The sequence below is a fragment of the Electrophorus electricus genome, chromosome 10, assembly GCF_013358815.1.
Source record: "Electrophorus electricus isolate fEleEle1 chromosome 10, fEleEle1.pri, whole genome shotgun sequence".
Taxonomy (NCBI): domain Eukaryota; kingdom Metazoa; phylum Chordata; class Actinopteri; order Gymnotiformes; family Gymnotidae; genus Electrophorus; species Electrophorus electricus.
In genome coordinates, this window is record NC_049544.1 from 25,561,252 (window position 1) to 25,575,793 (window position 14,542).

The 14,542-nt window shown below is 40.2% G+C and overlaps 2 protein-coding genes across 14 annotated transcripts in view; both read left to right on the plus strand.

Moving 5' to 3' along the window:
* Window positions 1-10,368, plus strand: part of si:ch211-234p6.5 (pleckstrin homology domain-containing family A member 4) — a 39,189-nt gene extending 28,821 nt beyond the window's left edge. For 5 of the 12 annotated variants that reach the window (XM_027028688.2, XM_027028685.2, XM_027028690.2 and 2 more), the window contains 3 exons: window positions 695-810; window positions 7,004-7,092; window positions 8,153-9,498. In XM_027028688.2, the coding sequence (XP_026884489.2) occupies window positions 695-810; window positions 7,004-7,092; window positions 8,153-9,114 (1,167 nt within the window). In that variant the 3' untranslated portion in view covers window positions 9,115-9,498. Of the gene's footprint in view, window positions 1-694; window positions 811-7,003; window positions 7,093-8,152; window positions 9,499-10,077 lie in introns of those variants that run through there. The other 7 variants (XR_003411932.2, XM_027028694.2, XM_027028693.2 and 4 more) reach the window with 7 other exon arrangements.
* A 1,725-nt stretch (window positions 10,369-12,093) lies between these two features.
* Window positions 12,094-14,542, plus strand: part of LOC113589171 (liprin-alpha-3-like) — a 54,443-nt gene continuing 51,994 nt past the window's right edge. For both annotated transcript variants that reach the window (XM_027028682.2, XM_027028680.2), the window contains exon 1: window positions 12,094-12,225. The gene's annotated coding sequence lies outside the window, so the exon portion shown is untranslated. The remainder of the gene's footprint in view (window positions 12,226-14,542) is intronic.

Consider the following 14,542-nt stretch of genomic DNA (forward strand, 5'->3'; position numbering starts at 1 on the left):
GCTGTGGTTACATTGAACATGTTTTACAGTTATTTACAAAGATACATGCATATTTCATGGAGATGCATTGATCAGTTTTAATCTGTGTTCTGGAATCAGTGTTAATCTGTCCTGTGATCCGTGTTAATCTGTGTCCTGTGATAAGTGTTAATGTGTTTCCTGTGATCAGTGTTAATTTCAGTTCTGTGATCAGTGTTAATCTGTGTCCTGTGATTAGTGTTAATGTGTTTCCTGTGATCAGTGTTAATTTCAGTTCTGTGGTACACATAGGTACACCTATAACCAAATACACACACGCACACACAGATACAAATACACACACACACACTCACACACACACACACACACACACACACACACACACACACACACACACACACACACACACACACACACACACACACACACACACACACACATAGAAATACACACGTAACCAAATACACACATGCACACACATATACAAATACACACACACACACACACACACTCACATACATATACTGTGATCAGTGTTAATCTGTGTCCTGTGATCTGTGTTAATCTCTGTTCTGTGATCAGTGTTAATCTCTATTCTGGCATTATCATACAAAAAAAAAAACATATCTGAAAAAATGGAGATATGAGATTTCTGTCCAATGGCAATGATACAAAAAACACTCTGGATAAAAGTGTGTGTGTGTGTGTGTTTCAGGGGGAACTAAATGCTCTGTGTGGTGTAAACCAGGAGTGTGATCCAACAATCAAAGATGATCAAAGAGGCGCAAAACTCAGACGAGTAGAACGCATCAGAGAGAGGGTGCTCAGGAGGTACACACACACACACACACACACACACACACACACACACACACTTTACATTTTACAGCATTTAGCAGACACCCTCACCCAGAGCGATTTAAAGAAGTGCTGTGTAATCTGTGTAGTCTCTGTAGTCTATGCTGTGTAGTCTTGTGTAGTCTGTGTGGTCTCTGTCATTTCTGTAGTCAATGTAGTCACTAACCCTGTCAAATACATATTTGTTAAAGCCTGGCTAGAGTGGAAAAGAAGTCACAAAAAGGGTTTTTTAATAAATATTAGCGCATATTTAGAATATTAGTTTATGTTTATATTTGGCAGCGTGGTGCAGAAGGAAGTTTGATTAGTGCCTTTAGGTATGTGGGAGCTGGTCCAGTTGTGGCTTTATAGATGAGCTTCAGTGTTTTAAATCTGATGCAAGCTGCAGGGAGCCAGTGAAGGGAACACAGCACAATGGAGAGTTGCATGGGTGAACTTCGGGATTTTTAAATAAAGCCTGGATTATTTAATCCTAACCCTAACCTAAACCCTAACCCCTTTCAGTTGTACAATCTTGAGATGACACCCGAGTGGCTGCTGTGGAGATAAATGGTCTGATTTTCCTGATGTTGTAGAGGAGGAACCTGCATGACCCAGTTATGCTTGCTGAGATTTAGTTTCAGGGGATGAGGTTCCATTAATTTAGAGATATCTGATAGACATGCTGTGATACAGCAGAAACCTGAGCTTCGGAAGGTGGAGAGGAGATAACCAGTCGAGTATCATCAGCATAGACGTGGAATGAGAAACCATGTGAGGATATGACCTCAGTGAGAGAACAGGGATACAGGAGGAACAGGAGAGGACCAAGCACTGAGCCTTGTGGGACACCAGTGGAGTGTATGGAGCAGATGTGGATCCCCTCCCTGTTATCTGATATGACTGGCCCTCAAGGTGTGACGCAAACCATCACCAAACTGTGCCAGTAATCCCACGGCTAGTGAGGATGGACAGGAGGATCTTGTAGTCGGCTGTGTGAACAGCTGTTGAGAGATCAAGAAATATGAGGATTGATGACAGCATGCAGCTTCTCAGTATCAGCTACAAGTGCAGTTTCTGTAGAGTGTGCACCGCTCTCTTACACACACATCCACATCACACTCACAAATACATGCATACTCACACAACACATCTACACACAGTAGTACACAGTTATGTGCACAAATCTATTATGCTGACAGTACAAGTAACAGTTAATTCACTAACACCCTATATTAACTAGTGTTACATTTACATTTACATTTATGGCATTTAGCAGACGCTCTTATCCAGAGCCACTTACAAAAGTGCTTTGTCATTTACTCATAGAATATATCCAAGTACAGTATAGTAGGTTAGAATTAAACATAACATAGTGTTATGGTTAACCCTATATTAACTATGGTTGGTGTTGGGGTTAGCCATATATTAACTAATTTACCTTAACTATAATTATTCTTAAGTGATTTGTACACAATAATGTATTAATACTACAGATTTGCTCATTAGTAGAATGGCTAAATATTCTATTGAAGAAACCTTACTGAATGCCACAGTCTTGCTAGTATGCCATCTCTATTTTCCCTTCCCTATAGAGTGCTTATCGGCAATTTCCTTTAGGATCAATAAAGTGCTATTGTGTAGTTTAAAAAAGTGTGTGTGTGTGTGTGTGTGTGTGTGTGTGTGTGTGTGTGTGTGTGTGTGTGTGTGTGTGTGTGTGTGTGTGTGTGTGTGTGTGTGTGTGTGCGCGTGTGTGTGCATGCCAAGACAAGTTTTTATCAAGACCATTTCACCAAGTTCAGTTCAGTTTTCAGACCTCAAGTAACTGAAAACAAATTTATTGGCAAACAGTCTACAATTAGTGTACCATATACCATATAACCATATACCATATTAGTGTACCATTACAAAATTCTTTATTATGAGCAGTCTAGCATTACAAAATACCATATTGTTGTCTAACATTAGAACTGTGAATTACATTTCACACAAAGGCCTTACATGGCTAGTTCCTTCCATTTGTTCAGAAGTGTCATTTAAAAAAATACCATCTAAGCACAAATATTCATTCAAAAATAGTAATAATAATCTAATTATAATAAATAGAATGTCAGACCTTTTGAAGACAGAAGAGATTAATGGTTTAGATGACCATGGGTTGTGCTCCTGGTATTGAGATAGTAGAATAAAAAGTTAAATGTTACTGTCAGGATAACCTCATCAGAATAATAGAAGCTTTATTTATATTGTAGTATGGGTGTGGGAGAAGACTCTTGAAATGCCAAACAGTGCACAATAGATCAACCACACAAGACAGATACAGGGGGAGACGATACAGGGAGATACAGGGAGCTTACTGGGAGTCCTGCTGTGCCCTCCCTGTTCTCCCTGAGGAACCCCACTGCACAGTGAGCCAGGGGCAAGGAGGCAGCCTTCCAGTAGCTGTCCTGGCTGGCTCTAGTTCCATGTGTGCCCATTCCTCCTGGCTGCCTCTAGTTCCATGGTGTGCCCATTCCTCCTGGCTGGCTCTAATTCCATGGTGTTCTCATACCGCCTGACTGGCTCTAGTTCCACGGTGCTCTCATGCCTCCTGGCTGGCTCTAGTTCCATGGTGTGCCCATTCTTCCTGGTCTGTTAATGTCTTCCTCCTGGGCCTGGTAAAGGGCTAGCCAGTCCCGATGGTTCAACACAGTCTGATGCTCTTCCTGGACCCAGTAAACAACCTTGCCTTGGTGCTCCTTCACCACATAGAGGCCCTCCCTTGGTGATTGGAGCTTGGTGCAAAGTCATACACCTGCAGCCCTGGTGAGAGGGGCTACCTCTGGCAACATGAGTCATATACCTGCTTCTGGTAGGCACAGTGCTGCTTTGGTGGTCCCTGGTGAGCTGGCGCATGGTATGACATCATCATTGGAGCCCCTTGGTGTAGCCCACATGCTGTCTTATGCCAACTCTGGTGGGTAGCCAAACACAAGCTACATGGTTGTCCTAAGCTCACGGCTCAACATCAGGAAGGCTGGAATGAATCTGGTGGACAGCAGCACAGTGGCTCGGCAGCAGGACCAGAATTAAATGGCAGGATCAGTCACGCTGCTGTTGGCCAGTTGTGATGGCTAACTGAGTAGTGAACCTCCAGTTGAACAGCTCCATGAGGCTGTATCTCTCAGGGTGGAGCAGCATAGTCTGAGCTGGCCAGATGTCCATCCAGTTGCAAACTTCAGCCATGACTGCCAACTCAGTGTTACACCCTTAGCCACTGTGGAGCTTCTCCAGTAGCTCAAACTGGCAAATGCTCCTCCTCCAGCCACTCCACTGTCATTTTGTTTGCTTCCTTAATAGCCTGGAATATTTGTTTCAGGTTTGTGAGTGCATGTAAAATGGGGTGACGAGTGAACACATTCGTGAAGTGCTGACGCACTGGATGTTATGTAACACGGAACTAATAAGAGATACCATAACGAATAAATACTAGGTTTAATAACAAGCAAACAAAACCACTAACAGAACAGAACCTAAGGACAGACAGCACTAATGGGTAAGACTTTGTAGACAACAAACACAGAGTGATAGTACAAACGATATCTAACTAAACACATTAGGACGAGGAAATCCGAGAATTAACTAAACACATACGAGCTAAAGAAACACTGAGAGAAACGATATCTAACTAAACTCATATATACGAGGAAACACCGAGAGCTAACTAAACACAGTTCTTACTGAACCACAAATGTAGTGACTGAAACAATGAAACAATCAACAACCAAGAGACATAGGAATGGGGTTTACATAGGACTATAATTAGGGACAAACTCAGAACAGCTGGAGACTAAGAGGAGGAGACAAGGAACCATGGAAACGAATGAAAAACCGGAAGTGATTCAGTTGCCATGACAAGGAGGGACGCTCAGGTCTGCGGACGTGACATTGCAAAATGATGCACGAGTCACTGGCGACAACAATGAGCACTTGGTTCATTAAATGTTCAAATATGGCTAGCGCATTCAACAACCAAAAAACATAGCTTTGGATACGCTGAACAGCCAGTTGGTCTAAAGTGATGTCGAGGCATGACTTAGTCCACACAGTGGTGCTATCAGTACAGTGCACCCAGTACACCCCTCCCCTTGGGATGTACTAGCTGATTCTGACACTTTGTTCAGCTCCTTCGGAGTCACCAGACAGAGCAAGCCCCAAAGGCCACACTGCCAAGGAGCCCCAGCTCTCTACTTCGACACAACTACTGCAGTGGAAAGCTGACCTGCCGTGTTTAATCTGTGTTTTCTTTCTGAAGTTGAGCCCAACCATGGCCAACATTAGAAAATACAATCTTCCTGGTTGTAGCACTGATTCTGAGGCTTGCGTTTACGGGAGGCTATCCAACTCTCATTGGGCAGCCCTGCTACCCTTTTCCACCAGTTCCAGCCTCGACTAGCACGATGTCCTCTTTTTCTGCAATGCTAACACAGTAGCTGTTCCACCACCTCTGGGGCTTGCTTGACACAGTACTTCTTCTTTGAGGTCTTCAGTGCTTAGCACTCTTGATTCTCGCCACAGTGCCTTTGTGTTGAGAAGGAAATCTCCAGGGGCTTTCTCTCCCTGCCTGGAAGGCATCATGCTCAGCTCTGTAGCTGACACCCTGACCCACTCTCCTCTCTCTGGGAGCACCTGCCACGCCTGCCCAAAATGTTCTGTTCTAGAGATAGAGAGCCACGTGTAACTGTAGTGTTTTCCTCTCCAATGCCAGAAACAACTGCATCATGATGACAGCTGGCATCCAGCCATGATGCCAAGCAACCACCCACAGCTGTGTGGAGTATGGCTCCTTGTAGTTTCTTGTGGCTTGGTAGGCAGATATATGCCCTCTCTCACTGGACACTGGGTGGGCTCTGCTGCTGAGTTCTGGTGTGAACCTGTCAGGCAGATGGTAGGGTTAGTGTTTGGTCCCCCTTTCTTCCAGGCTGGATTGTCCACCACTCACTGGGCAGCCCTGTTCCAACTCAATGGATAAATCCCACTTCAGACACTATTGTAGCATCAGCATGGAAGAAGACTTAAGTTTATACTTGAACTTTGGCTCCCTTGCCATATGATGCATGTATGTCATATATTTTGCAAGACAGAACAATGCACCATGCTGACTTTAATGCAATCAGGATTGTATATATCTGGAAACAGAGCAAGACCTGGTAAAATGGATAAAGAAGTGAAAACATCTCCAGAAACTCCAAATGTTGATGAAGCATTTTACCACCTCAATACAGCAGGATTATTCTTTGCTCATTTGTTGTTTACAATGCACTCTGTTCTCTCCCAGTGCATTTAGTGTCGTATCTTCTGAGATCACGACCTGTGTTTGGTTCGTTTAGATACCTTTGGTTCTTATTGTGTTACAGCACCCTGGGAGCCCTACTCATGTTCTCTCTGTATGACAGCTGCCACAATAAGATCAATAATTCTTCAATGTACTAAAATAGATGCAATTCATTGGTGAATATTTAGTGTTTCTTCAAGGAATAGGTATACCTGGCTTGTACAACAGGGCTGGATGAAGAGAAAAATTTTACCTAATGACAAAACTGGTGAATGTAGTAAAATCACTGATATGAGTGGTATAGTGTAACGTGCTGGCCCGAGTGCTGAAGGGTATGGAGCAGGACTCACAGACTTCCTCGACATGGATGAACATTTATTTATACACAACATAAAGGATGAAAGTGGCACTCACGTGTAAACACAAACAATGAACATAAGCACACTAAACACTAATGACTTCTAACACTTTAAACAAATTAAACAAATATAGTTAAGACTTGACACATATGGTTACAAAAGACACGTTACATTCGCATTAACACACTACGTCAGCAATGACCAACACTCTGCACACTTTGACACGGGTTTATATACATTTAGACAAACAAGGCGCAGGTGTGTGCAGGTGTGGTTACAAACAACCCTCCCACTGCACATGGCAGGCGAAACCACATGGTTGCGAGAGGCGAGCGTTCCGTGACATATAGTATGCTGATATAAGCAACATCTGTTCATATGAGTAATTAATTCATGAGGCCAATTGCCTATGTTTGTTCTATTCAGCAAAACATAACCAAGATCAACACTGTATAATCTCAGCATTCCAAGTTTACATCTGAAGTCTATTTTTGTGCTTGTTTGTTTGCCTCAGTGCAGTCAGAGGGACTGGTTTGGAGGCAGTTCATCCTCTGAAACTCATTCGGGCCAGTGAGATGGTGGATAGTAGCAGAGACGACTCAGGTATTCCATGTACATTTGCCCAGTACTATTCCTTTATAAAGAAGCATAAGGTAATATAACTTTTGTGTGATTACTCTATGGGTGTATGCATTTCATATAAATTGTCATATGTTCTACCTGATTAACATTCAGGCCTCTGTAATGATGTACACAAGGTAGCAAGGATCAATAAAATATGGCAGATAGAATGGCTCATACGCTTTTTTAGGTTCATCCATCTTAAAGTATTTGGGTTAGGGTTAGAGTGATTATTATATAATCTAGGCTCATCCCTGTTTAAAGTATTTGGGTTAGGGTTGGAGTTATCGTTATTATATAATCTAGAATCATCCATGTTAAAGTAATTGGGTTATGATTAGAGTCATTATTAGAGTTATTATTATTATTATATAATCTAGGCTCATCTGTGTTAAGGTATTTGGATTAGGGTTAGAGTTATTATTAGAGTTATTATTATTATTATATAATCTAGGATCATCTGTGTTAAGGTATTTGGGTTAGGGTTAGAATTATTATTATTATTATTATTATTATTATTATTATTATTATTATTATTATTATTATTATAATCTAAGATCATCCATGTTAAAGTAATTGGGTTAGGGTTACAGTTATTATTATTATTATTATTATTATTATTATTATTATTATTATTATATTATATAGGCTCATCCGTGTTAAAATGATTGGGTTAGGGTTACAGTTATTATTGTTATTATTATTATTATTATATAATCTAGGATCATCCGTGTTAAAGTAATTGGGTTAGGGTTACAGTTATTATTGTTATTATTATTATTATATAATCTAGGATCATCAGTGTTAAAGTAATTGGGTTAGGGTTAGAGTTATTATAATTATTATTATTATATAATCTAGGCTCATTTGTGTTAAAGTATTTGGGTTAGGGTTAGAGTTATTATTATATTATCTAGGCTCATCCGTGTTAAAGTATTTGGGTTAGGGTTAGAGTTATTATTATTGTTATTATTATTATTATATAATCTAGGCTCATCCATGTTAAAGTTACTTTTCATGTTCAAACTGCTCTCCTCCACAGATCCTGTAAATCAGTACACTGACACAGTCTGTATCCAGGATTGCCAAGGTGCTTTCCAAGACAGCACGAGTGTAAAACTCCACCCAACAGGGGAGGTGTGTCAGACAGATCCAGGTGAAACAACACAGATCAGTAATGCTGTACATCCGAAGGCATTGTCCACCAATCACATTTCTACACTCACTGTAATCAGTGAAAAAGAGCCTCAAGAAACCAATAATATGCAGACATTTCAAAAGCAGAATTTAGGAAAACACAGTTTAAACTGTTCTGCCTCTACCAGTCAGAGAGCAGAGTGGTTCCTCTCCACAAGCCAATGGCAAGAGTTCATTCCTCTCAACATTAAGGATGACGAGCTGTCACTCTTTCCTACAGACGACCAGCACTTAGACCAGTCCACCAGCCAGGCTGGCTACAGTAAAAAGCAGAATGTCTCAAACAGTGTGTCTGGAGATCAGATGCTTGGCCATAGCCCAGAGGTTTTAGTTGCTTTAGAAATGCTCAATCAGACAACAGCACAAAGTACAGAGGATTTCAGAAACATTGTAGCCAATCAGCAGTCAGACGAAGTATCCATTCAGCCTATAGCAAATTCATCTGACAATCATATGACATGTCCTTCACACCACTCAGGAATGGATTTGTGTATCTATGAAGAAATTCAGTATAAGGATAGTGTTTTAAAATCAACCAGGGAGACCCACGGGACTACTCCGTCCAACCCGACACATCAGACTGCTGAACCTCTTTCACCCAGTCCTGACACCACATTAGACACTGGAGGCAAGAAGAATGGAACTACACAAGACAAAAAAGAATCAGCAAGAGAGACGGGAAGTGATATCATTGTCAGCTCAAAAGCAGGGCAGCCTGTGTACAGCTGTGTCCTAAAGAACTCAGTAACTAATCATAATGCCACTTTTGTCAAACCACGAGTTATTGCAATGAGAACCAGCCTTTAGAGGGATCAAAGTGTAACACACTACTACTACTGCTATTACCACCACTATGACTACTACTACCACTAATAATAATAATAATAATAATAATAATAATAATAATATGAAGAAGAAGAAGAAGAAGAAGAACCAACCTTTAGAGGGATCAAAGAGTAACACACTACTACTACTACTACTACTACTACTACTAATAATAATAATAATGGGGAATTATTGTAATTTAGAGGGTGAAACTACTTTTAAAGCTCATATAGAGTTGTTATATTGTCTATAAGTGCACAATCATAGCCAAAAACACATCCATGCTAATATGCATGCATGTATATTTTCATTTATTTTCTGGAGAATTATTTTAGAATGCAATGTAAAAAAAAATTCTTGTTTTAATCTAACTTACATTTACATTTTTGGTATTTGGCAAAAGCTCATATCCAGAGTGACTTACAAAAGTGCTTTGTCATCTAGAGTTGTTATAATGACCTAATCATTACTACTTTTTTATTACACACCCCTTACAATATTTGGCATTTCCCAACCCAAACTCCATCAACATTTGAAGTCTTTCATACCCACATACTTTAAATACATGTGGAGATGTGCTGCTCTCAGAATGGGTCTGAGTCAGCATCTCCCTGTAGTAACCACTGAATATCCACAGCAAAACTATTTCCTTTAGAAGATTCTCTCTGGTGAGTGAGCTAGCCAGTGATGATGGCCTGAAGCAGATAAACAAACAGATCATGTGAAGATGTGTATATACATCTGTACGTGATAGATATGCATCTGTATGTGCCCACATGTGTGTATACCATCATGCACTACACAAAATACTATACAAAATGTTTACTTGGGATAATCACTTTACACCCAATTGCTTTTCAAGCAAAGGGTGTGTGTGTTTCCAGAGGAGGGGGTGCACAGGTAGAAAATATGAATGTTGGCAGATATGACTTAACTTCCAAACAGATTCATTCTTCACATCTGTGGCTGTGACATGTTGGAGGGAGTCGTGACTGATATGCCGCTGATACCTGAGTAACTGCTGTACTACCTTTCAGTTATGCTCCTCTCCAGTCTCTCTCTCCCCCCATGTGTCTCTCTCTCTCTCTCTCCCTTGTCTCTTCCTCTCCCTTTTTCCCCTCTGCCTCTCTCTCTCTCTCTGTGTGTCTCTCCACCCCCCACACACTCACACACACACTTTTGCTTTTGTTGGTATCCAGGTCAGTGTGAATAAATCTAAGCTTATACCCAGAGTTATACTTGAACACAGATTGTTTTATTTGGGGGACCCAAGCTCTCCATCCATAACTGCACATGTACAGTACAGCATGTTTTACCTTGATTGAGAATAATTTTTTGGCACTACTCTATTCATTTACTTTAAATTATTTCATAAATCAAAAAACAACCCAGGTCTTAACAAGCCAAAACTAAAAATGAGCCAAATCAGTGCATGGTTTTAGGACTCAGTTACAAGACACATGGTATCAGAACCACCTCTCAATAAACAATTGCTACACATATGAAGCACACAGGTCAGTTGGAGCTCTGAACTCATCAGTACATCTCAATAGCAAAACTCAAGATCACAGACATCACAATTCATATAAATATAATTTCATCATAAGTGATTGTTGTATAATAAAACCTGTATAGAAGAGACTTTTAAATGTGGTCCATCATGCTCTGTTCTCAGTGAACCAATGAAAATGCTGTGCTGGCCTTTTAAATCCTCACCAATGACATCATCTGTCTGGAAGAACATTACATCACCCCTCACACTCTTTCTCTGCATCATTTCAGTCCAAACAAGTGTGTGTGTGTGTGTGTGTGTGTGTGTGTGTGTGTGTGTGTGTGTGTGTGTGTGTGTGTGTGTGTGTGATAGCGTTTTAGAATCTTTAGTGTGAGTGTGTGATGTGGTACTAAATCATATCTGTGTAGGTGTGTGTGTAGTGCTTCTGTGTAAAGAGGGGAGGCATCGATGCAGAAAGACCTTCCCTGTTAAAAGCCTGATTACCAGTGCAGAACTAAACCCACTGATGGGATTCCTGTATGATTGGTGACATCTATGTTGAGGGTCTCAATAATAAACCTTGGAGGTATGCTTTCTGCTCTATTAATCATACTCTCAGTACAAAAGGAGAATGTTCAGATCCCCACCTTTACTAAGCAATAAACCTACTGACTATTTCATAATGTATCCTGAACATACTCAGGTGTGTCCCATCACTGGTTACTGGAGACAACACAGAATCACACAACGTGTGAATCCCTCACCATGTAATGCTACTATCCTTACTACTACTGGTACCACCACCACTTTTATTATTATTATTATTATTATTATTATTATTATTATTATTATCAGCAGCAGCAGCAGCAGCAGCAGCAACAACAACAATAATAATTTATATAGTGCTGGGATCATCCAAAGTTTTTAAGCACTTTACATTTATACAGCATCTCCCTAGCTTCTGCCAGCACACATACTTCTGCTCATAGACTTGAGTTAACAGGGATAGGTTAATAGGGTTAATAAGACTAGGTTAATAGTTAATATTGGTAGATTAATTAAGTTAATAGAACTTGGTTAATAGGGTTAATAAAGCAAGGTTAATAGAGGTAAGTAAATCGGGTTAATAGTGCTCAACAAAGTAAGCTCATGCTTATTTGGAATCAGTAAAGGAACAGGTGAACAAACCAAAATGATGTCTGTTTGGTTAATTCAGTCAAATAATTTTAATATTTTGAGGAAATAATACTAATTGTTCTAATAGAAATTCTCAGAAAAACAAACACGCGAAATGTATGTGTTTGCACGTGTAGTTTAAGAAATTGTTAATAAATCAGCTTTGGAGAAAGAGAGCGAGAGAGAGAGATGGCGCCGGTAAATCATTGACAATGTCTCTTTAAGACCCGTTAGCTTCCGTTCCGACAGAGGGCGGGAGTGTGTCTTTAGTCACTAACGCGTCGCTACCGTGCAACATTTGCAAATACAGACTCATACAAATAGAATGAATCTACATTCGGGAATTTTTATGTTCAGCCATAAATTTACCGGTTTGTATGGAAAACATTTTCCACACCTGACACCGATTCTGCTCGAGCGCAGCGGTAAGATTGGTTTCACACTCGGTTTCTACTGAAATTTGCTTGCGTTGGGAAATACCTTTAGATGTATCTCAGTGTGGAGATGTAGAGATAGATTGTGCGTGTGTGTGTGTGTGAGAGAGAGAGAGAGAGAGAGAGAGAGACAGAGAGAGAGACAGAACCACCATGTATCAATTGTCTGTCGCTCGAGCGCTTGATGAGGTACGGATGCTTTTGCATCTCGCGCTAAGGTGAGATGAAGACAGGCGGCTGCACATCTTGAAGAATGCGCTGGGTTTTCGACTACTGTAGGGGATGGTGGTCTCCCATAAACGCCTCTGATGGTTTTGTCGGACAAAAATAGGAGTGTCGGTGTCAGTGAAGGACTTCGTGTGTACACTGCTGCTTTTCTCGGACAGTCTGTAAGGTGTTTAGTTCACGAGCAATATCTGAGTCCGCTCGGTGCGCTGCACCTTTACACAGCCCGGTGCGACCGGGCGCTGGTAACCCGGATATGCAGATGGAACTAACGCCTTTATCGGTGTGGAGGAGGGCGTCATCGTTTAATACATCAGAACCAAACACATGTTACAAACGGATGTTACATGCTTATTTCTGTAAACACAGCCATGTATGAGATCTTCCTGTGAAAAAGTAATGCCACACTGATCAGCCATAAACTACTGCGGTGGTCTAATAGTTAAATCAGGCGTGTATCTTCTGATATCATGAGTCTGGGATCAAGTGCAGTGTGGTGGATAAAGTAAAAGTGTTTGGAGTTTAAACAGTGACCTTAAGCCCTACACTCGGGAAGATGACGCCTTCAATTTGTAGTTTTGTGATGGTATTGTACCACTGGACTGTTGCAGCTGAGCCAATCTCTGATCCTTATAGCATCATCTGTTCACTAAAATAACATCCACATAGAGCTTTGAGTTGTTACACAAAACAACAGTGCTTTTACTCAAGGAAATTAAAAAAAAACTATTTTATTTGTTTATTTCTATATTTGTATAGCTAATTTTATAGTCACCAGTGTCACAAAGATGCCTTACATAGATAACTTCACCATGTGATCTCACTTAGTAAAATATTATGCTGTGTGCATATCAATAGAACAAAAAATATTTTGTTAATAACAACAAACATTTTAGATTGGAATTTTTATGGATAAAAAGTCCTATCAGTCAACAAAATATACTGAAAATATTAAAAGCTGTTTGAAATGTGTGTGCGTGTGCACGCGCGTGTGTGTGTGTGTAATATATATATATATATATATATATAAAATCACACACAAAACACACATTCATCCTCTTTGGCGGTTGAAACCACTCTTGGGTGCTATGACCTCTGCTCCCTCTGTATTCATAAACTACATCTTTATTTTCACTGTGACTTTTTTAAAAAAGATTGCAGCCTTTCATGGTTATATTTAAAACAGTATTAATATCATTGACTTTTATACTGCAGTGGATAAATAAAATAAGCAGACATCCAGTCATCTATTTTATCAGTAGTAACGTCCTGATAAATCTAAGCTGTATTTACACTGATTGAAACAAGTAATTCTTATCAGTGATTATAAATTCACTATCCAGTGATTCTGTGATTATAAATTCACTATCCAGTGCAACCAAGATAAGGACTAGTTTTCCATTTGAGTCTTGGAACTATTGTACAGACTCACTAACAGTCACACCGCCACACACACACACACACACACCACATTCACACAGCTATACACAGCATTTAAATTGCTACATACAAACATTCACACAGGCACACACAATTCTCACACTGCCCCATGCAACATTCATACTTCACACACACAGTATTTATACTGCTACACACAACATTCATACAGCACACACAAACTTTACAGGTGCATTCAGTAACTATGTCTCTGATAGAACAGCAAGCAGTTTGAATGCTTAAGAATAAAAATAGCAGTAGAACCAAAATAACAGACATCATAGAATTAACAGTTTGAAACACATTTTTGATCTTAAAGATTGCAATCCCAACCTACAGTGTAAACAGAATTTTATAAACAGACAACACATTGTTTCATAAGTAATCTGTTGTTTAATGGGACCTTCAGTAGCAGAATTATGGAGGTAATGTTGGATGCTGGATTACAGAAACAAGTCCTTAGAGTTCTGTTGCACAGTTCATGTGCAGAAGAGACACTAAATGTCTATCCAACTGATGGGAAGGTTAAAGAAAAAACTGCTGACAGTGAAAGTGCACTGGCTCATGTGGAGTGATGGTGGAGGAGAGATTCCTCCTGTCTGGGCAGACCCTAAAGTTGCCTTCCTCAGCCTTTACTGTTGATGTA